The sequence below is a fragment of the Nicotiana sylvestris genome, chromosome 6 (assembly GCF_000393655.2).
Source record: "Nicotiana sylvestris chromosome 6, ASM39365v2, whole genome shotgun sequence".
NCBI lineage: Eukaryota > Viridiplantae > Streptophyta > Magnoliopsida > Solanales > Solanaceae > Nicotiana > Nicotiana sylvestris.
In genome coordinates this window covers 137,087,171-137,110,103 of record NC_091062.1, presented here as the reverse complement: position 1 = coordinate 137,110,103, position 22,933 = coordinate 137,087,171, and the positions used below count along the sequence as shown (strand labels likewise).

The 22,933-nt window shown below is 33.9% G+C and overlaps 2 protein-coding genes and 1 long non-coding RNA gene across 6 annotated transcripts; all 3 read left to right on the top strand.

The window, feature by feature from the left end:
* The first annotated feature begins 1,789 nt into the window (after positions 1 to 1,789).
* On the top strand, positions 1,790 to 4,106 carry LOC104226726 (uncharacterized). Of its 3 annotated transcripts, none has more exons than XR_011400491.1 (4): positions 1,790 to 1,958; positions 2,594 to 2,670; positions 2,856 to 2,924; positions 3,037 to 4,106. It is a non-coding gene; the product is annotated as an uncharacterized lncRNA (long non-coding RNA). The 3 variants fall into 3 exon arrangements; XR_011400490.1 differs by having other exon boundaries at positions 3,027 to 4,106; XR_011400492.1 differs by having other exon boundaries at positions 2,594 to 2,675; positions 3,027 to 4,106.
* An 8,017-nt stretch (positions 4,107 to 12,123) lies between these two features.
* LOC104226791 (aquaporin NIP1-1-like) lies at positions 12,124 to 20,388 on the top strand. Of its 2 annotated transcripts, none has more exons than XM_070147555.1 (8): positions 12,124 to 12,867; positions 17,435 to 17,576; positions 17,748 to 17,824; positions 18,266 to 18,490; positions 18,976 to 19,173; positions 19,340 to 19,401; positions 19,890 to 20,047; positions 20,141 to 20,388. In XM_070147555.1, the coding sequence occupies exons 2-8, from the start codon at positions 17,522 to 17,524 to the stop codon at positions 20,146 to 20,148; spliced, it is 783 nt and encodes a 260-aa protein (XP_070003656.1). In that variant the 5' UTR covers positions 12,124 to 12,867; positions 17,435 to 17,521; the 3' UTR covers positions 20,149 to 20,388. The 2 variants fall into 2 exon arrangements, with proteins under 2 accessions (XP_070003656.1, XP_009777259.1); XM_009778957.2 differs by having other exon boundaries at positions 20,132 to 20,388.
* On the top strand, positions 13,000 to 17,431 carry LOC138871353 (uncharacterized). The gene is made up of 10 exons (XM_070149225.1): positions 13,000 to 13,560; positions 13,608 to 13,997; positions 14,042 to 14,326; positions 14,489 to 14,734; positions 14,847 to 15,153; positions 15,590 to 16,066; positions 16,313 to 16,594; positions 16,746 to 16,885; positions 16,969 to 17,309; positions 17,404 to 17,431. Exons 1-10 carry the CDS (start codon positions 13,000 to 13,002, stop codon positions 17,429 to 17,431), a joined length of 3,057 nt encoding a protein of 1,018 aa, XP_070005326.1.
* Positions 20,389 to 22,933: the final 2,545 nt, after the last annotated feature.

Genomic DNA, 22,933 nt, shown 5'->3' with positions numbered 1-22,933 from the left:
TCCTTAATTAAGTCAATTAAAACATTATTTAAGGAAAGATGACATTATCCATCTTTAGACCAGAAAACACAATTATCTTTTTCACATTGTTAAAAAATTTCTCAACATTAACACCCAATAATAGATAATTATAATAATAATAATAATATATATATATATATATATATATATATATATATATATATATATATATATATAAAACAAACTGGGCACTTCTCTTTAGCCAAGGATCCTGTCTATTTTTTTTTTCTCTTTTTTTATTAGGTAAATTAGCTCAATAATGATTTGAGTCTTTTTGATTTCCCACTTTTATTATATTTTTTAAACCATACCGTATAAAAACCCAAAATGTCATTTTCTTAAACATTCTTCTAACGTTTCGAACTTCCCCTTTCCCCATAATTGATTATTTTATCATTTTGCTTAGTAATTATGTGACACTAAAAATCATTCTTTCATTTTTAACTTTCTTTCTCCTCATTAAAGCTCAAGGTCTCTAAATACATTTATTAATAAATATTATTATTACATTATAAAAAATAATATAAACGACATTAAAACGAAATGAAATGCAAGAGGATTTAACGTTGCCTCTTTCTTTCTATCCAGAAGACTCAAAATACTTTTCCTCATCTTCTCTTCTCTAATGTTTATATTAATTTGATTGAAATTCAAGAAGTACACATATTTTATGATTATTTTTTATCATCTACGCTAAATAAATTTTATATATTAGAACCTATTTTATTTAGTGTATGAACATAAACCAATTGAAGAGTTTAAGAACTTCAGCAACATTGCCAAGCCAATACTCGGTTATTTTACACTAGTAAGAACACGACGTCCGTTAAATTGACTAAAGTGTTCATGATGATAAAAAATTATATTTGTGATATTATCAATTTATATATGCTTATGGATAAAAATTATCTATTTTATCTCAAGTATGTTCAAACAAATATCAATTCAATTCAATTAAAACCGCACAAAGCGCAAAAAAATTCACTAGTTTCTCTCATAAATTCGACGAATAATTTTAGCTTATTAGAGCAATAATAATAAGATTAATTGTTAAGATTAGCGTGTAACCCACTCTTGCTTAGCAGATCACATGTGTTTCCTGTCAAACGCCTAAATAAATACAACTCTATAACAACCTCGTTTGTTCCGAATATTTTTGGTTATTATAGCGAAGTGTTGTTATAGAGAACATATATTATAATATAACATGAAAATTGGTTCCGAAAAAACTTGACTTTTATATTGAAGTATTGTTATATATGGATATTGTTATAGAGAGGCGTAACCGTGTACTTTCGAACAAGTAATTGATTATTTCGTTGGATAGATGTTGAAATTAAATATACGGTACTACTTTTCTTAGAAACTGTTACTCCAATAAGCTGCTTTCTGAACAAATAAAAGTCAACGGACTTGAGTGATTGACGTGACTTACCTGCCATGTTCCATTATTTAAGGAAGAATTATCAAATATTACCTCCAAAAGTCCAAGGGGATGACCTAATAATAATAAAATGAGTTGACATTTGAAAACCATAAGTTTTTATGTTTAGATCTCAGTAGAGGCATCACGTAATTTTTTCTCATTTGTTCAATCTTTGATTAATTGACAGAATTATTCGGTTCATGTTGGTATAAGATAACAAATAGCCCATATAATTAGTTGAAATGCGTATAAATTGATCTGGATACTACAATAATCTTATGAAAACGGGGTATCACTTACAGCCAATGCAGGAAACAAGCAATTAACTATAAGCTTATTTAATAGTAATTTTTATCGTTATTCTCGTAACAATAAGAAGAAGGTCAACGCCCAACATACAATGAGCTACTATAAAACCAAAAAAACTAAAGTAGTTGCCCCAAATCAAGTTCAAAGAGATCTACTTCAACTCCTACAAGTGTAATTATCATAAAATGGATTCGACAAAGAGGTAGCCAAATTCCAATGTTCTTGTTAATCATTACTTAATATTTCTTTGTCTCGTTATTTTGGATTCTATTCATGTCTATTATGCTAACTTACATCTATATCTCTTTGCTATTTCAATCATTATATTTAACTTTTAATTCGTCCAACTCCAACGTGAATCATATTAGTCATTTTACTTTTAAGATGTTCAAATCAAAAATCTTGTAGAGGGTGGGGAGGGTTCTTTCAAAATGAAAGTAAAATTTAGTGGGCGTTTGGACATAAGAATTGTAAAATTCTAAAAAAAAAAAGTGAAATAAAATTTCAAGTGAAGATGATATTTGAAAATTAGAGTTGTGTTTGGACGTAAATATAATCTTGGGTTGTTTTTGAAGTTTTGTGAGTGATCTTAGTGAAAATTTTGAAAAACAGCTTTTTGAAATTTTTCAAATTTTCGAAAAATTCTAAAACTCATCTTCAAGTGAAAATTGAAAATTTTATGGTCAAACAATGATTTCTAAAAAAATTCGAAAAAAAAAGGAAAAAAATTCTCATGTCCAAACGGGCTCTTAGTTTCTCTGTGTTCTCTTTTTGTTTTTGGCTTTGTGGTGTAATAATTTATGTTTAATTATTTATTTCCTTTTTTTTTATGGGCAGCAATGAAGATGTTTCGCACGTTGATGTGATTAATGCCAAGGATCTGCTCTCCTCGGGTCACCGTACTTAGATGTGAGGTGAGGTATTGTAAATTCTTATAAACAAAAGAAATCTACTAAAGTTAAAGCAATTTGCATTATTTTAGCAAATCTTGATAATTTCTTCTTATTTAATCTCATTTTATTTTACTTCTTTATTTCAATCTTTCCTTGTAATAAAAGTTCTGTTCTTTTCTATCTCTCTGTTGGGGTTTACGGGACAGTTGAAGAGTTTAACAGAGGACGTATTGATAAAGCGATAAATATTCCATACATGTTCCTCACTGAAGAAGGTGAAAAATGGAAGGCCATTATTTTAAATATTACATCACCTCATATATATAGTTCCATTCAATCACCATTTGTTTAAGAATATTTAATTATTATTTTTCTAGTGGATGCTAGGAAGAGTACAAAACCCAGATTTTCTTGTCCAGCTCTCTTCAGTGTGCCAAAAGGAGGATCATCTGATTCGGGTAAATATACTTTTTTTTTGTTTCCCTCCCGGTATCGGTGTCCGGTACCCGCATTGGAGCTCGTATTATATCCGGATTCGCGCCGGGTAAGGCCCCATTCGAGGGGTAGCGCTCCCTACCAAGGAATTTTCTATACTCATGGTTCGAACTCGAGACTTCTGGTTAAGGGAGGAGCAACCCCATCCACTGCACCACATTACTTGATGGTGTGGTAAATATACTTATATATCTCTTAACTTGCTTTTTCAAAATTTAAATTATATACGCCGATAGTATTAAAAAACTTACTTGTCACTTAATCTAAATTAACAATAAAAATTTCTTAATTAGAGCTACCTATAATTACCTTTTAAATAATCAAATCGTGTAAATATTTCTTACACATGCAAGTTGCAATATACAAATGTAACCTCTTCTTTTGAGCAACTCTCGTATTAGAGGTGGATGCCAAGTTAACTGAGTTCAACTAACCGAATATTTTTGACACGTTGTGTAAATATATACGGGAAAATTACTGAAATTCTTAACAAATATTAAATTTTGAACTTATAATTTCATAAGCATAATGAGTTTAATGGTAGAACTTTATGGCTGAACCCGTCAAATTCAAATTCTGGATCCATATTAGCCTGCCGTTTAAAAAAAAATCCTTAAAATATAGTAGTGCTATATATGTTATTGAGTGTAGGGGTAGAAGCCTAGAAGGATGTAAGAAATTTGGAAGGAGGGTACTCAGCATGGGTGGATAATGAGTTTAAAGGAGATAATAAAGCAGAAGCTGAACAGTTCAAAACTGCCTGCAAGTTTCGACCATGAACATAAGTGTGGATTGCTTGAATTTGCATTAGAATTATTTTCTGCACTATAAAGCCATTTCATATGGAATGAAAAATGGCATCATGGGAATAAACATATAAAACTTCTATATTACATTTTGATTTCAAGTTGTTGCCTGCAAAGGATTTTCTCTTTTGTTTGATGATACTGAGATTGTTAATGCTGGTGAATAAATTTTATTTGAGTTTTAAGTTCTATGGACGGATAATATAAAAGTTTTTTAGACGTACAAGGAGTAATTTTTCACAGCAAATTTGATATGGTAACATGAATAATAAAAATAATAATTGTTTGAGGGCCTCAACCCTACACTAGTGCAGAATACACCGAGTAAATCAACCCAAACAAATAAAATAATTGGATCTGTGACATCAGTATAGTACCCCTAGAAATCGTCATGTAAAGCTGTCGAACCAAAACAAACAATGGCAAACGGTGCAGTGTTCTGTCTCAACTCGCAAAACTTCAACCTGCCCCGCCCCGCCCCGCCCCGCCCCGCCCCACATAACATTTTTACCCGCATCCACATCCGCGTCCACCCGCTCCGCCCCGCCGCATAATTTTTTGTTCTTCATTTAGTCAGTTTTATTTTCTTTTTTTTTATCTTTTGATTGGAATTTTCCATTTCAATTAAGGATTTTTTTTTGGTCAAAATCAATTAATGATTTAAGGTGGGTGCAACTGTAAAATAATTTACTAAGTTTTATTTTTCTCAACAAAATGACGACTTTAAGGGTGTGTTTGGTATAACAGAAAATGTTTTCCGTGGAAAATATTTTTTAAGAAAATGTTTTCTTGGAAAACAAGTGGTAATCTTATTCATTTTCCGATGTTTGGTACGCAAATTAAGGAAAATGACTTCTCAAGAGTATTCATAAAAAATTTAATATAATAAACATGAAGCCATAAACTTTCAAACCAACAACCTTCCGATCCCAAAAATTTCATAAATTTTCGAACCGCTAAACTTTTGAAACTGCAAAATTTCGAACCCGTAAACATTATAATTTCTAAACCCGTAAACTTCCAAACACATAAACCTCCGAACTCATAACTTTGGAACTTGTAAAATTTTGAACCTTCAAACCGATAAATAAAAAAACTAAAACTGAAAAATATTTTTTTCCGGGGGAGGGAGGGAGGCAGAAAAACGAAAAAAAAAAACAGAAATTTGAAATTACGAATAAAAAGTAAATTTTTTTTGTGTCGGGGGGTGGTTGGGGTGGGGGTAGGTGGTGCAGAAAAACGAAAAAATAGAAATTTGAAATTGCAAAAAAAAATAAGGTAAAAAAAATAATTTTTTTTGCGGGAGGTGGGGGGTGGTGTAGGGTGGAGGAATAGTAGGGTGGGTGGTAACGGAAAAGCTGAAATTTGAAAAAGGTAGCCTTTTTGGGAGAGAGGGGGTGAGTGGGTTGGTGAGGGTGGGGAAATTTGAAAAGGAGTTTTGGAAAATGTTTTCCCTTCTGTTGATAAAGAAAACATTTTCTTCCAATTGGAGAAAAATGAGTTCATAAAGAAAATGTTTTCCAAAACATTTAAGTCAATCAAATATGAAAAAATTGAAAAATGTTTTCCTTCGTACCAAACACACCCTAAACACTCAAAATTAATCAACATCAGTGATGAGAATCGAGTGATAACAACTACTAAAATGGTAATGTGCCGAAATTTGCAAGTGAAGAAGCAGGAGGAGTAAAGAACCTGATATTAATACGTACCAAACAAATAACTGATATTAATCATAAGCGTGCAAATGATTTGTAGGCATCAAAGCTCTTCTGTCAAGCCAGATCATTATTGCATGATTGCATCATCAGTATATGTTTCTAGCTTGGCCAAATTCGCAACCCGCCCACACCCGCAAGAACTATTTTTTAAATACAATCAACCCACCCTGTCCCGCACCCGCACAAATCCAAACCCGCACTGCCTCGTATAGGTTCAAATCCGTCCTGTCCCGTCCCGCACCCACACCACCCCATTGCCATCCCTAAACAAAAGAATAAGAGTTGCGACCTCAATTGCTAACGAGTAATAGTCATGATGCTTCTGTAGAGCAAGCTGAACTTGTTTAAAGGCAAAAATAACCTACTGAGCTAAGTGAAATCGAATTTAAAGAGTGGCTTAAAAAGGCCATACTGTGCGAATAATCTGGGCCAAGCTTTCTTTTATGGAATTTTTACATTCCTATGTCATGAGAGAAACTATATTACTCTCAATGTTTAAGGTTTGATATAATTACATTTAGTATACTTAATTACCAATTATATATCATTAGTAGTTTTTAAGGGTATTAATTACACTCCTAATTTAATGGTACCGTATACTCCTTCTAATACCACTCCCCCCACATTTCTCTCTCCAATTCTCATACCTTCACCCACGTTTCCCTCCCACACCCATGATTTTTGTATCAAATTCCCATTATTTCTTCCATAGTCAAGGCATTGTCAACACCTCTGCAATCTTGTCCCAATGTTTTTGTGCCCAGGGAAGATGAGCACAAGCCTGGTCGATTTGATGGTTATGATTTCAGGTTCCTTCAGTAATATAAGAGGAAAGGAAAAGAGAGCAGTAATTCCACCATTGACAGTCATTAAAAAGCTTTGAAGCTTTGAATTCAAATTTGGGTTTTCAAAAATCATTATTTGTTTGGATTGAGCGTTGTTGTAAATAATTGGGAATATGGTTTGGAGTTTATATCTCAATTTTGAGGGGTTTTGTTGAAGATTAGACTTGATTTTGGCTGAATTTCAGATTGAAACTCGAAGAAGAAGAAGAAGAAGAAGAAGACATAACATACATTATATTGCAGCAATTGTAGATAAATTGTAGACTGTTATTTATTTATTTTTGAGCTTTTGTGTTTTTGTGTTAAAAGTTTTGATGGGAGCTTATTATTCCACTTCGTCTGTTTTGGAGCTAACTTGTGCAGAGGAGAAGATGTTTTTTAAATTATATATATTGCTATACCTTTAAATTCAAGAAAGTATGGTTGTATTGTATTTAAAGAGACGTGAATTTGTAGAATAGGTTGAATGTGAGGAATGAGTCAAATAAAACTCACAATGGCTTGTTTTCTACAATAAAACTACATATCATTTGAAAAATTAATATAAAAATACAGAATTTCAATGTTTTCTACAAATTATCTACAGAATTTCTACAAACTGTTCATGACAGAATTTATCTTTATTTTCATGCATGTTCGTCTGGAACACTAAAGTTACTTGATATGCCAACATCTCCCGTTATAGAGGAATACAACTTATCTACAATTTTCTACAACTTTCACACATTATTTCCACCCAGTTAAATATAGCTACAATAACATAAAATTTGAGCTTTGTGTTTTTGTGTTAAAAGTTTTGATGGGAGCTTGTTATTCCACTTCGTCTGTTTTGGAGCTAACTTGTGCAGAGGAGAAGATGTTTTTTAAGTTATATATATTCGTATACCTTTAAATTCAAGAAAGTGTGGTTGTATTGTATTTAAAGAGGCGTGAATTTGTAGAATAGGTTGAATGTGAGGAATGAGTCAAATAAAACTCACAATGGCTTGTTTTCTATATTTAATCTACAACAAAACTGCATATCATTTGAAAAATTAATATGAAAATACAGAATTTCAATGTTTCTACAAATTATCTACAAATATTTTACAAACTATTCATGACAGAATTTATCTTTATTTTCATGCATGTTCGTCTGGAACACTAAAGTTACTTGATATGCCAACATCTCCCGTTATAGAGGAATACAAATAATCTATAATTTTTTACAACTTTCACACATTATTTCTACCTAGTGAAATACAACTACAATAACATAAAATTACAGACAAATTTTATACAATATGTCTTTTGTATATTTTATATCTGATTTATACATAGTAAAAATAATTTTCATACAACTAATTATATATTATACAACTTATCTACAAATTATCTACAATTTTCGTACATTATTTCTACTAAGTTATATACAACTACAATATAATACAACTTAAATATAATTTTTATACAATGTTGTTCAACTTTCATACAATAGTTAAATGAATAAAAGAAAAATAAATAAACAACATAATATAATTTTTCTACAATTTATCTACAATTTTTGAAATTCAACCAAAACCAAGTCTAATCTTCACCAAAACTCCTCAAAATTGAGATATAAACTCCAAATCATATTCCCAATTATTTGCAACAACACCCAATCCAAACAAATAATGATTTTTGAAAACCCAAATTTGAATTTAAAGCTTCAAAGCTTTTTAATGGCTGTCAATGGTGGAATTGCTGCTCTCTTTTCTTTTGCTTTGTATTACTGAAATTTGGACACAATTGCTTTTGATGTAGAAGAATTATAGAAGATTTAGTCGTTTTTGATTTGTGAAATCAGAAAAAGTTTGAAACACAGTGTATCGAAAAAGCAGAGACGCTAAATTTGAAACGAAACTGACGAAGAAGATTAATGAGCGTGATTTGCGTTGTGGAAGATCTGGAAGAATATTTAATCTCCCAATTTTAGCGCGCCTAAATAAGGAAGCCTACAGCTACAATGATTCCTTATTTAATGAATTATCTATATTTTGTAGAAATATTATTAGCATGAAGGGTATATGCAAACTATGAACATATTTGGTAATATAATTTCCTATATGGTATAGGAACGAAAATTTCCCTTCTTTTATTCTGCCCATGAGTGTTTAACACAATATTAAGGGGAAAAAACATAATTAGGCAATATTTAAGAAAACTTTACAAACTTTCATCAGCAATAAGTAATTAACAGATATAGCAACTAATTAACTACATTCCTAGCAGAAACTTATAATATTGGACCAAGAATAACGTTTTCAGTTACTAAATTATCTCAAAGGTTCAATCTCTAATTAACTACGTCCATATTTCACACTTGAGGCTAAACTAGGATCTCAATGATTCCTTTCCATTCATAAAAGTTATTTATAAGTAAACTTGGGATAAAGCATGTATAAAGCAATCAACAGTTAGAGAAAATAATCAAATATTGAAATAATATATATTAAATGTAATATGTATATATACACTACCACTAAGAATTGAAAAGCAATAGAACAATAAGAAAAAATATTATGAGAAAATACTTTAAAATATTCATTTATATTTGAAGTGTATCTAATCCGTTGGAAATAAGATCAACATAACTCCAATGAATTTGGAATTTAGCAGGTATAATAACAATGATATAATGTATTAATTGGAATATATATTATACATATATTTATGGAATAATTTTTGTTATATCACATATTTACTTATCACTATTTAACTATATAATTGGTATAATAATGGTATAATTATAAAATGTGGAATTGTTCTTCAGTGCATTTATATTTCAATTATTCTGAATTTATCGCAAGAATATAACTTCCACCAGAATTGATTTTTAGTATATAAATAATTGACAATTTATTTATGGGATAACTCTAACATTTTAATTATACAAATAATAATTGTATCATGTATGTCCATGTTTATTAATTTATTTAGAAAACAATTCTGGTATATTTACATAATAATTATGGTATTTACGTATAACCAATATATAATTATATAAATGGCACAAGTATACTCAATTTATTTTTTTTATTTTTTTCAAGCACGAAGGGAAACAATTGATGGGCAGGAGAAATAAGAAACAAAGCAGTAAGAGAAAGAAGCTGGATGCTTAATTAGCCAAAAAAAAAAAAGGAGGAAGAACGGATGTGGGGTTTGTGTGTGTGTGTTTTGGGAGGGGGGAGGGGGGCAACAAAGTATACGTTAATAAGGATCAAAATAGATCCCTCATTTAGTGGGTCTTCATTTAATTTTTAAAAACCGACAATTAAATGCTATTAGTGTAAAAAAATCTTCCATTTATGTAATACGAATCGAGTAGTAGCCAAAACAAATAAAGATGGCAGCGGGTCGGGGCGGTTGCGGTGCGGATTTAGATTCAACCCGCACCAAATAGCAAAAAAAATTATTTTCAACCCGCCCTAACCCACCCCGAATGAACCTGCCTCTCCTAGCAAAAAACTTCCATTTTCTTCTATAAGCTCTCTGTTTCTTCTGAAAGTGCAACTAAATTTACTGAAGTTTGATTATTTAAGTCAATTAGCAAATCTTCTCATCTATTTATTGCTCGTTGAATTGATATTTTAGCTATGCTAATTATATCTTATTATTTAGTCTTAATAAAAATTCATACTTCCAGATTTGGCTACTGGATCGACTTTGTTTCTTCTTATTGTTCTTTTATTTAACCAGCAACAACTTTATTTCTAAACGAGAAAGGAAAAAAAAAACATGAATGAGAAAAGAAAAGAAAAAGAGAAAAAGAAAAATCAGATTTTTCCAGTAATATAATAACCACAACCTTAAATTATTAAATATCCAAAATCTCCTTTAAAAGAAAAGTATAAGAAGAAATGCTCCAACAGTCAGTATACTCAGTGATAAATTTGCTTGAAATTGAAAAACTCGCCTCACATGTTTTCAACCTGCAACCGCTTTTAGTTTTTAAAATAATGTTCAAACCCGCCCTGCCCCGCCCTGTCCCGCTCCACACCCACCTCGCATTCACCTGCACCCACCTCGCCCCGCATGATCTCAAACCCCCACCGTCCCTCCCTTACAATGCTCCATTGCCATCCCTATTTCACCATTCACCATAATCATTTTATTATGCGGAGCGCCAAAAGAGAAAAAAATGTTCTTCCTCGGTCTCAATTTTTATGACACTCATCTCACTTTATGTGACATAATTATTTTTTTTAGTTTTTTTCTAAAAAAAATAATTTATTTTTATAGTTAGAAATAGATTAAATTTTAAATTTTTATTTGGGATTTCTAGAACATAGGTGCACCACTAAAGGAAAAAAGAAAAAAGAGTGTTAAGTGGGAATTGATCCCTTATTCTTTGAGTTAATAATTAAGTATTGAACCAAGTGCACCATTCAATCTTCATGGAACATGGGGTGTCAATACATAATATTGGACCGATTTTAGAAAATACATACATTAAATACCTAATTTGAGGGAGGGACCATGAGTTTGCGTGCCCCATAATTTAAGCTATAGATCCGCCCCTGTTTTATAATACTAAGTTTAATACAAATTCATTAAACTTATATATACACGCTAAGAATGCAATAAAAATTTTGCACGGTTGCACCATCTATATATTTTAATGTTATACTAGGTTATTTGCTTTATTTTCTAAATAGTTTAAGTTCTAAAAGATAATTGCATGTAATTATCTATTAAAATTTGAGTTTATTAATCTGGAAAATAAAGCGCGTTACTTGGCTTGAACATACACTTAAAATATGAAGATGCGTTACATTAAACTGTTTATGTATATAAATTGAACCGTTTTCTAAAATTACCAAATTAGTCAAGCAAAGCCTTCTCCAGATATGGCAGCAGCTATACTTGTATCATCACGTATGTAAATTCTAGTATAGATTCTAAATTTTTTCCCCAACTACGGAATACTCCTTAATTGGTTGGAATTTTGATGAAAAATACTCATTTCCCTTTCAATTATTTTGTCATTGGTTGACTTTGAGTTTTCATCATACGTGTGTTTGACGTTTACATGTGGATTGTTTATGAGTAGTAGTTGGTCAGAAACTTACTTGATATATTATATATCTATTTATTCTTTTAAACATTGGTGGTTGAAATATAAAACTACTTAATTACGACTTGTTCAATTAATTTATTTGCATATAATAATCAATAAGATTTCTCTGAAAAGTACAGTTCTTTTTTCTTATAAGGTTGTTTATCCATTGTAAAATGCCACTTGTCATCTTTAGTTTGCAGCTTGCTCAAAAGTTACGAACTGGCTTTTAGTTACTTCACAGAATAAAAGTAATTTTATATTGCCAGTATACATAAAATAAAGTTTTTTAGATTATATTCCGCCAGTTATTAGCATCATCATGAGGAGGTTGACATGAATATATAGTTTATTTGAACAACACATCAGAAAACTTCAAACTTATGTTCCTTGCTGCTCAGCATTTCCATTAAGACGTGCGTAATCCATCTTATTTAATTAGAAGAAATTCTGAAAAAATATGTAATGCCTATAATCAATCCCTCCACTCCCACCCCACATCCACATTAAAAATTAATAGTAAAAATAAGTTATGTCAACTTCAATTATATATATACAAGTAGCTGAAGAAGTCAACAGCTTATTTCTTGTTCTGCCATTTTTATTGTCTGTGTTTGTTGGAGCAAATAATCAAAGCGAAAGTATGGAGGAATTACCAGTAGTTGATGGAATACGAGCTACTTCGTTGAGGATTAATAGCTATCCATCCCCAGCAGCATCTGTTGGAGTTACATAGTATATGCAGAAGTTTGAAGTGTATTTATTTGTATTGGGCTTAGCAGCCCACATTACTTAGCAGCCCACGCTCTGCCGGGTCAGCCCACATAATTAGCATTAGCTCTTTACATTTTTACTCTTGTATATAAAAATACAAAACTCCAGAACCTTCAGTAGCGAAGGAATTCATTTTTACTGTTCTTCTTTGTTCCTTCTTCTCTCAAGCCCTAATGTACAATTTCTTCTTTGATTTCTGGTGCAAATCGAAGCTTTACATGGTATCAGAGCCGGGAATATTGGAAATCTTCATCTCTCGAGTCGATCGATGGTACCCTCGTCCAATTCCATTCATGGTCTGATTTTCGTCGGGATTCACTCACATCGTCGATTTCCTGGTTTCCGGCGAAGATTTGTTGGTTTCACAGTGATTTTCTTCCACTTTGTTAAGCTCTCACTCTGATTGTCAGTGTATTTTGTCGAAATTCTCCGGTTTCGAGAGAAGGTTCGAAACTAGGGTTTTCAAGGTTGTTCTTCTCCGGTTGCGAAGAAAGCTGGTAAACACGTTTTATTTTTTTTACTGCTTCTGCTGGTTATTGAGCACTGGTTGTTGAAGTTAAACCCTGTGGTATATTTCTGTTAATTTTCATGGTATATTTCTGTCGGTGTTGCTCCGTCTAGTTTCAGTCATGACTAACGGGTCTAGTAGTACTACTGGTGATTCTGAATTTACACCACGTGCTTCTAGTCCATTATTCCTTCATTCATCTTATATATCTCGGATGTCCTTAGTTGTTGTTCCTTTTTCTGGTTGTGGTTTTGGTGGGTGGAGAAGGAGCATTATTGTATCCTTGTCGGCTAGGAATAAAATTGCTTTCATTGATGGTAGTTTTCCCAAACCGGCTGCTGATTCCCCTGAGTCTAAACAGCGGGACAGATGTAACAACATGGTTATATCCTGGCTAACCAGCTCACTCACACCTGAGATTGCTGAGAGTTTCCAATATTCTGATACTGTTGAAAGCATCTGGAAACAGTTGAACAATAGGTATGGAACTATAAATGGAACAAAGAAATTTAAAATTAAAAAAAAATTGGCTTCTACATGTCAGGGACCTCTTGATATAACTTCTTATTTCAACAAGTTAAAGAAATTATCTGATGAATTGGGGGTTATGGGTTCAAATCATGCAAATACATGCACTTGTACTGCAAAGAAGTGTTTGTTGAGGGAAGATGAAGAAAATAAAGTTCACCAATTCTTAATGGGCCTGAATGAAACTTATATAACTGTCAGAAGCAATATCCTCATGATGAATTCACTCCACTTGATAATGTGTATAACATTCTTCTACAAGATGAAAAGCAGAGACAAGTGACTCTCAATACTCATTTCACACCTGACCTGGCATCTTTCAATGCAAATGCAACTACACCTACTAGGTTTCTTCCTCATTTTCAGCCCCAAAGGCAGTACACTCAAAAGGTTAATTTTGACTCACATAATCAGAGGCTTGTTTCTAATCAGAACAAAGACTTATTCTGTAAGTATTGCAAAAAGAGTGGTCATACAATTGATAAGTGTTATAAATTGATTGGATTTCCACAAGGTTACAAGTTTACCAATGGCAGAAAGTTTGGCACTGCTGCAAATGTTGAGTCTTCTGAAAACTTTAGTTCTGCAAATGTTGGTTCCAATGGTCCAGTTTCTGGTATACCTGGTCTTACTAGGAGCAGTATTCCCAACTCTTGAGTTTGCTGCAACAATCCAGTCTTGTTGATTCCAGTCTTCAACCCAACTTTGAGGGGTCTGCTAACTTTGCTGGTAGTAATCTTTCTTTGCCTGAGCTTAATGGTGTTGTTGCTTATTCTGCTTGCATGTTAACTAGTGTAGCTAGAAGTGTTTGGATAGTAGATTCTGCAGCAACTGATCACATGACCTCTGCTAAAGAACTTCTTTTTAACATTACTCCACTTCCTGTTCCCTACTTAGTCAGTCTACCTAATGGATACAAAGTAAAAGTCACATGCACAGGGTCACTCACTCTGAACTCTTCATTTGTCTTGCACAAAGTGCTTTACATACCTACTTTCAAGTACAATCTCATCTCTGTGCATATGTTGATTCAACAATTTTATAGCATAGTCATATTTACTTCTTGTTCCTGCTTGATACAGGACCTTTCCAGGAAGAAGCTTCTGGTTTTTGGTAGACTGGACCAAGGGCTATACAAACTTCATCACCTTTCCAGTTCATCCCCTTCTGCTTCTGTTTTGAATAATGTTGTCCAGAATGTATCTAGTTCATCCCCTTCTGATTCTGTTTTGAATAATGTTGTGCAGAATGTAACTAGCTCATCTTTGAATACTTCTGTCTGTAGCCCAAATAAAAGTATGGTTCCCTCTGTTTCATCTGTTCATTCTGTACAACATGTGAATAATCTTGATATGATTTGGCATAATAGAATGGGACATCTTTTTTTTTACAAAATTGAAGAGTATACCTTCTGTTTCCTCTGATTTGTCTACTAAACAGCCTTTTACTTGTTCTATCTGTCCTTTGGCCAGACAAGCTAGATTATCTTTTCTCGATAGTACATCCAACTCTACTTCTCTGTTTCAACTCATTCATATTGATACATGGGGGCCTTATCATACCCAAACTTATTCTGGTGCTAAATATTTGTTGACAATTGTAGATGATTTTAGTAGGGCCACTTGGACACATTTAATGAATTCCAAGAGCAATGCTTTTACTTTACTTAAAACTTTTATTGTCATGGTCAAAACACAATTTAATCTTTTTGTTCAAACAATCAGAAGTGATAATGCCTTGGAGCTTGGTTCTTCAAACTTAGCCTGCCAATTTTTTTTCTGATAATGGGATCCTACACCAAACTACATGCCCTCATACACACAACAGAATGGGGTTGTTGAAAGTAAATATAGACACTTGCTGGAAACATCAAGAGCTCTATTGTTCCAATCCAAACTTCCAACAAAATTTTGGGGGGATTGTGTTTTAACAGCCACTTATCTTATAAATAGATTTTCTTCCTCTGTTTTATCTAACAAATCCCCATATGAAATTCTTTATGGCAAAGCACTCTCTTATAGTTATTTAAAAACTTTTGGTTGCCTTTGTTATGCAAGTGTGCCCAAGTGTCATAGGGATAAATTTCAACCTAGGGTTGTCCCTTGTATCTTTATTGGTTAACCTTTTGGCAAAAAAGGCTACAAGCTTTAAAATCTTAAGAATAAGTATACTTTTGTCTCCAGAGATGTCCTCTTTTATGAGTCTATTTTTTCCCCTCCATCTCCATTATTCTTCCTCTCCCTCTCCTTCCTCTCTTTTTCCTCCTAGTTTTCCTTCTTATCTTGATGAATCTACCTCTAATTTTTCCTCTGATCCTCCTTCTTCTCCTTCTTCTTTCTTTCCTCTTCCATCTGTCACTTCTTCTCCTACTTCCAATTCACCAGCTCCTGTTTCACCAACTCCTGTTTCACCTCTCCCTGCAGTTAGAAAGTCTACTAGAAGTCATCATCTCCCTTCTCATCTTCAAAACTATGTAGTTCAACTTCCCCCTTCTATTTCTTGCTCCTCTACTGCCTCCACTTCTGTTGCTCAACATGCAGCAGTTGAGCCTCACTCTTATGCTCAGGCTGCTGCCAATCCAGCTTGGCAAGAAGCTATGAGGAAAGAGTTTGAGGCATTAGAAGCTAATGGAACTTGGGATATTGTGGAACTACCCAAAGGTAAGAAGCCAATTGGTTGTAAGTACAAAATCAAATATAAAGCTGATGGTCATGTGGAAAGATACAAAGCTAGGCTAGTCGTACGAGGAGATACACAAATATAGGGTATTGATTTTCATGAAACCTTTTCTCTTGTCATCAAAATGTGTATTATTCGATGTCTTATAGCTTATGTCGTTAAATAGAAATAGTCTTTGTTCCAATTGGATGTCAATAATGCCTTTTTACATGGTGATTTGGATGAAGAGGTGTACATGAAACTCCCCCCAGTGCTGTCTGTTGCTTCTGACTCTCCTGTTAATACTTTGGTTTGTAAATTGAATAAATCTTTGTATGGTTTGCGTCAGGCTTCTCGCCAATGGTATGCTAAATTGTCCCCTGCCCTTTGTTCTAGAGGTTATAGTCATTCTTTAAATGATTACTCCTTGTTTATGAAGAAATCACCTCAGTCTACTGTGTTTCTCGCTGTATATGTAGATGATATCATTCTAACAGGGGATGATATGCTTGAAATTGCTGCCTTGAAAAGTTTTCTGGATGACCAATTTTGAATAAAGGATCTTGGGCTTCTCCATTATTTCTTGGGTATTCAGATTCATTATTATTCTTCTGGTGTCCTTTTGCATCAATAAAAGTTCATTTCTGATTTACTTGCTGATTTTGACTGTTCTGATGTGAGATTCTGTTGTATGTCCATTGGATTTGAATGATAAGTTGCATTCTGATGTTGGTGACCTTCTGCCCAGACCTGGCGCATATCGCAGCCTCATAGAGAAACTTAATTTTCTTACCCATACTCGCCCTAACATTTGCTTCGCTGTCCAACACCTTAGTCAGTTTCTCCAAACACCTAGAGTCCCTCACATGGCTGCTGCTTTACGTGTTAACACTACTACTTAAAGGGGACTTCTGATGTTGGTCTATTTCTTAATGATTATGTTGATTGTTCTTTGGTTGGCTACTGTGATAGTGATTGGGCTGCTTGCCCTGATTCTCGCCGTTCTGTTAGTGGTTTTTGTGTGTTCTTGGGTGGTAGTCTTATTAGTTGGAAGTCCAAGAAACAACATGTGGTCTCTTTATCCTCCATTGAGGCTGAATATAGGGCCATGAGCAAAGTTGTTGCTGAGTTGTCTTGGCTGGTCCGTTTGTTGTCCGACTTGGGCTTACAAGTCTCCACTCCTCTCCCTGTTTTCTGTGAAAATCAAACTGCCATTCACATAGCCAAGAACCTTGTTTTCCACGAGTGCACGAAGCATATAGAGGTTGACTATCACTTTATCCGGACCAAGTTGGCTGATGGTTTGATCTCTTTACATCATGTTTCTACTAATTCCCAGTTGGCTGACATTTTTACCAAATGCTTGACAGGTGGAGTTCATCATTCTTTGGCTGCCAAGTTGGGTGTGTGCCCACCCTCCAACTTTGGGGGGGGGGGGTATTGGAGTTACATAGTATATGCAGAAGTTTGAAGTGTATTTATTTGTATTGGGCTTAGCAGCCCACACTCCGGGTCAGCCCACATAATTAGCATTAGCTCTTTACATTTTTACTCTTGTGTATAAAAATACAAAATTCCAGAACCTTCAGTAGCGAAGGAATTCATTTTTACTGTTCTTCTTTGTTTTTCTTCTCTCAATCCCTAATGTACAATTTCTTCTTTGATTTCTGGTGCAAATCGAAGCTTTACAGCATCCAACACTTGTACTACGACTCCGCAAAAACATTCAAAATGCGATAAGTGTGCATTTCGTGCAAAAGGTAGTTTGATTTCTTCATATTCTTCCCGAATTCAGTGAAATTTTTCTTAAGCTTGCGATCTTGATTGAATGCAGTAATTTAATCTCGAGTTTCAAGTTTCTTGATTCGTATGTACGTAGAGTGTCAAATATATGAATATATCCAGTCAAATATTTCAGGCAAGTTATAATAGATTGGATAAATTAAATGGCCATGTTTGATTTGTCAATAATGTTTAATTCACATGTAGGCTTTTTTCTTTTTATTGAACGAAATACGTGAAAGATCTTTGATAATGATTGGTAGTGAGACGTGAAACCTGGACCTCTGTATGCTCTGACACAATGTCAAAAAATGTGTGACCATCATATCTTCAATACGCACTAGTCCTCATATTTATGATCGCAAATCTTGTTAATTTCCCAGCTATTAAAGGCTTAATTTTTTCACTATATTTTACAGTTGATTGCAGAGCTTGTGGGAACGTACATGTTGATATTTGCTGGCTGTGCTGCTATAGTGTTGAATATAAACAAGGACAACGTTGTCACACTACCTGGAATTGCATCTGTTTGGGGACTTGTTGTTATGGTCTTGATTCACTCTGTTGGTCATGTCTCTGGTGCACATTTCAACCCTGCTGTAACCATTGCTTTCGCCACTTGCAAAAGGTTTCCATGGAATCAGGTAAACTATGGAATTAATACTATTCACAACTCTCCTTTATATTCACAAATTTATGAATTCATATTACACGAAGGGAGCCTTGGAGCAACCGTCAAGTTGTGTCCATATGACCTACAGGCAGAGGCGGATGCAATGTATCGGCACCGAGTTCAATTGAACCCAATACTTTTAACGCGGAGCATAAATTTAGATGTACAAATTCATTAATATTGCAATATATAGCAATTTGAACCCATACCTTTAAAAAGATAATGGGTCAATGCTAAAAACCTTAAAGGTTGAACCCATAAAATATAAATTCTACATCCACCTCTGTTTATAGGTCATGGGTTCGAGCCATGGAATCAGCTATTGATGCTTGCATCAGGGTCGGCTGCATACATTACACCCCCTTAGGGTGTGGGCGTTGCGTGAGCGCGGAATACTTTATGCACCGGGCTGTTTTTTTTTTTTCGTTATTGTTAATTATTGGATTAATTGTGCAGGTACCGGCCTATATTTTGGTTCAAGTAATAGGATCCACTCTAGCTAGTGGAAGCCTTCGATTAATATTTAATGGCAAAGAAGACCAGTTTGTAGGGACAGTTCCAGCAGGAACAAATATGCAAGCTTTGGTACTAGAGTTCATAGCCACATTCTACCTCATGTTTGTCATCTCTGGTGTTGCTACTGATGATCGAGCTGTTAGTACTCCTATTTCACTAACATTCTTAATTTATATTCACTGATAGTTTAAAGTATTTTTACGCTATCAGTATATTTAATCAATACCACATTTTATTTTACTGAAAATGTTGATTGCAGAGTGTAATGTAATCTAGTATATCTTACAATATGGCTTTGTTGCAGATGAAACATTTATCTGGGGTTGCAATTGGAGCCACTGTTTCACTTGATATATTGTTCTCCGGGTACTGCTCTTTTCACTGCAATTTCAAGTTCTCATTTGTTGTTCTTAGTTTGTCCCAAATTAATGTCTATTTTCTAAATGAAATTAATATTTCTTTTTTCCTTATCTTCTGACTATGCTTCCTTAGACCCCACTTGTGATATTATACTGGGTTTGTTGTTCTTCTTCTTCTGACTATGCTGAGACTTTGCTTTTTCCAAACCGAGGATCTATTGGAAACAGCCTCTCTACCTTCACAAGGTAGGGGCAAGGCTGCGTACATACTATCCTCCCTAGACCCCACTTGTGAGATTAACTAGGTCTGTTGTTGTTCCTTTTCTTCTTCTAGACTTGGTAAGAGTATGCAACAAGATGATATTCATTTAATTTGTTTCAACTAAAGCTGGTTGAGTCTTATTAAAGATTAAAAAATAACAAAAATTAGAGAGGGAAATTGCTATGAAACATATGCTTTTATCTAAAGGATAAATATATTTTGTTGACACACAGGCCACTAACAGGGGAATCAATGAACCCTGCAAGGAGTTTGGGACCGGCATTTGTTACAGGTCATTACAAAGGATTATGGATTTACATTATAGGGCCAATTTTAGGGGCAATATTTGGTGCTTGGACTTACAATCTTATGAAACTCACAAATAATCATGGTATGAAAAATAAAACTATTTACTTTTGAAAAAGAATAGTATTTGATTTGCTAATCTTTTGATTTTTCTTATGACGGGGTGAAGCTGTAAAAGAGATTTGAGATTCACAAAAAATTATAGAAGTGTCCTCAAAAGATAAGGTTATATGCAAGTGTAGTGAAGGGTGGACATGCATTGTAACCAAGGCAGAAGAACCAGAAGCAGGCAACATTTTTTTTGATTGTGGTGACGAAGGTTGTGTTAGTTGCTATCTTCTTATTTGATGTATTTGTAAATAATAATTCTGGAGAAAAGAAAGTTAGCGTATAAACGTAAATATAAACGAAACAGTAATTAATTCGAGCCCGCTGAATTCACAGTATTTTCTTGAGGAATTTAATCCCCTCCTAGTACCCAAGGTTATGGATTATTTCCTCCCAGGATAGAACGAATTACACACTGGTGTAGTGGTACTTCAAACTCCAGTGTTTCAGCGAACACAAAGTTTGGCAGCAAATCACACTTACTGTTGCTTTGTTTGATGCTAAAAGTATGCACAAGAAGGAGTAACTCAGAAAATCGTAGTGAAATTCTGAGCAGAATAGTGTTGTATTTATAGCCAAAGTTGGGCTGAAATTTGAAGAGGTGCAACTCTTCAGAATGGCTGTTTCTGCAAAACGGTCACATCATAAATGCCATTACATAAATGGCTATTTACTCAACAATAAAGAGGGAAAATAAAGAGGAAAAATTGAAGAGGGTAGTTAATTTTTTGTTACCAAAATAGAAAAACGGATTGGATTTAATATTAATATTCTGTTATTAAAATAAATATTTAATAACATTTCTATTAATATTTTACTATTAACAAATAAATTTGGTCTAAAAAGTTAATCAATCAATCGTTTGACCAAAAGTTAATCCATTTTTCATATGGAATGGATTGTGTTATGCTATGGGGTACTCGATTTAGTATTCGGCTAGCCGTAAGAACGACTTCCCCTCACAAGTTCTGTGGCAAACCAGAACTTATCAATAATGCGTTCATCATCTCCTTTAATGAATGATTCTTTCTTTCTGCAATCCCATTGGATTGGGGCGTGGAAGGGGCCGTTGTTTGATGAATAATTCCATATTCTAAATATATTTGCTCAAAAGGGAATTCATATTCACCACCCCTATCACTTCTTAGCATTTTGATTTTCTTGTTAAGTTGCGTTTCAACTTCATTTTTGTATTGATTGAATGCGTCTATTGCTTCATCTTTACTATTAAGGAAGTAAACATAGCAATATCGAGTACTATCGTCAATAAAAGTAATGAAATACTTCTTTCCACCACGAGATGGTATTGACTTCATGTCACAAATATCTGTGTGAATTAAGTCTAAAGGATTTGAATTCCTTTCAACTGACTTATAAGGATGTTTAACATACTTAGATTTCACACATACTTGACATTTTGATTTGTTACATTTAAACTTAGGCAATACTTCCAAATTAATTATTTTCCGCAAGGTTTATAATTAACATGACCCAAACGTATATGCCATAATTTATTTGACTCAAGTAAGACGAAGCTGAAATTTTATTATTATTTTCAACAACCATTACATTCAGCTTGAAAAGGCCCTCAGTGAGGTAACTTTTTCCTACAAATATTTTATTCTTACTTATTTATTACAACCTTATCGGAAACAAAAACACATTTAAAACCATTCTTAACAAGAAGTCCAGTAGAAACTAAATTCTTCCTAATCTCGGGAACATGAAGGACATTGTTCAAAATCACTACTTTGCCGGAAGTCATTTTGAGAAATATCTTCCCACATCCTTCAATCTTGGCCTTTGCAATATTTCCCATAGAAATCGTCTCATCGGGTCCAACAGGAGCATAAGTAGCAAAAGCTTCTTTAATAGCACAAACATGGCGAGTGGCTCCAGAATCAATCCACCACTCTTTAGGATTGCCCACCAAGTTGCATTCGAAAAGCATGACACATAAGTCATCAACATCATCATGCTTTTCAACCATGTTTGCTTGACCCTTCTTCTTGTCTTTTTTCGGAGCACGACACTCCATAGAATTGTGTCCGTTTTTTCCACAGTTGTAGCAGTTTCCACTGAACCGCTTCTTGCTTGGGTTATATTTTGGTCCAGAAGCCTTCTTCCTTTTTTTGTTCTCTTCAATAATATTTGCTCTCATTATTGTTGAGTTTCCACGGCCTCTTTTTTCAGCAGCTTTGTTGTCCTCTTCGATTCTCAACCGAACAATGAGATCTTCAAGGGACATATCCTTGCGTTTGTGTTTCAAGTAGTTTTTGAAGTCCTTCCACAAAGGAGGCAACTTCTCAATCATCGCTGCTACTTGGAATGCTTCATTGACGACAAGACCTTCAATGAAATTTTTGTTAGTAAAAATACTAAGATTACTATTTTCAACATCAATATTAATTTGATTTATACCTACAACAAGGAGATCGTGAATGGATTACTTGCAATTCCTGGACTTGGGTAATAACAGACTTGCTATCTACCATTTTGTAGTCCAAAAAGTTTGCAGCAACAAATTTTTTCAACCCGGCATCTTCGGTTTTGTATTTCTTTTCAAGCGCAATCCACAGTTCTTTTGACGTTTCTACGCCACTGTAGACATTGTACAAAGCATCCTCCGGCCCGCTTAGAATATAATTCTTGCACAAATGCTTCCACGCCTCAATCACGAGAAAGCGTTCAGTTTCTGGAGTTTCATCGTACAACACAGGAACATCATCCTTGATGAACTTCTGGAGACTTGGAGTAGTCAAATAGAAGAACATCTTTTGCTGCCAGCACTTGAAATCAATCTCAGAAAATTTTTCGGGTTTCTCCGCCGGTGCCAATGCTGCCGGTGTTGTTCGGCTCGTTG

Bases quoted from the DNA above. Each gene is read 5' to 3' on its own strand.
- LOC138871353 (XM_070149225.1), top strand. From the start codon at position 13,000: ATGACTAACGGGTCTAGTAGTACTACTGGTGATTCTGAATTTACACCA. The intron at 13,561-13,607 runs GTTCACCAATTC...TATAACTGTCAG, and splicing joins GGGAAGATGAAGAAAATAAA to AAGCAATATCCTCATGATGA. The intron at 14,327-14,488 runs GTAAAAGTCACA...TGCTTGATACAG, and splicing joins GTCTACCTAATGGATACAAA to GACCTTTCCAGGAAGAAGCT.
- LOC104226791 (XM_009778957.2), top strand. From the start codon at position 17,522: ATGCAGAAGTTTGAAGTGTATTTATTTGTATTGGGCTTAGCAGCCCAC. The intron at 17,577-17,747 runs GTCAGCCCACAT...TGCAAATCGAAG, and splicing joins CTTAGCAGCCCACACTCCGG to CTTTACAGCATCCAACACTT. The intron at 19,174-19,339 runs GTTAGTACTCCT...GCTTTGTTGCAG, and splicing joins TTGCTACTGATGATCGAGCT to ATGAAACATTTATCTGGGGT.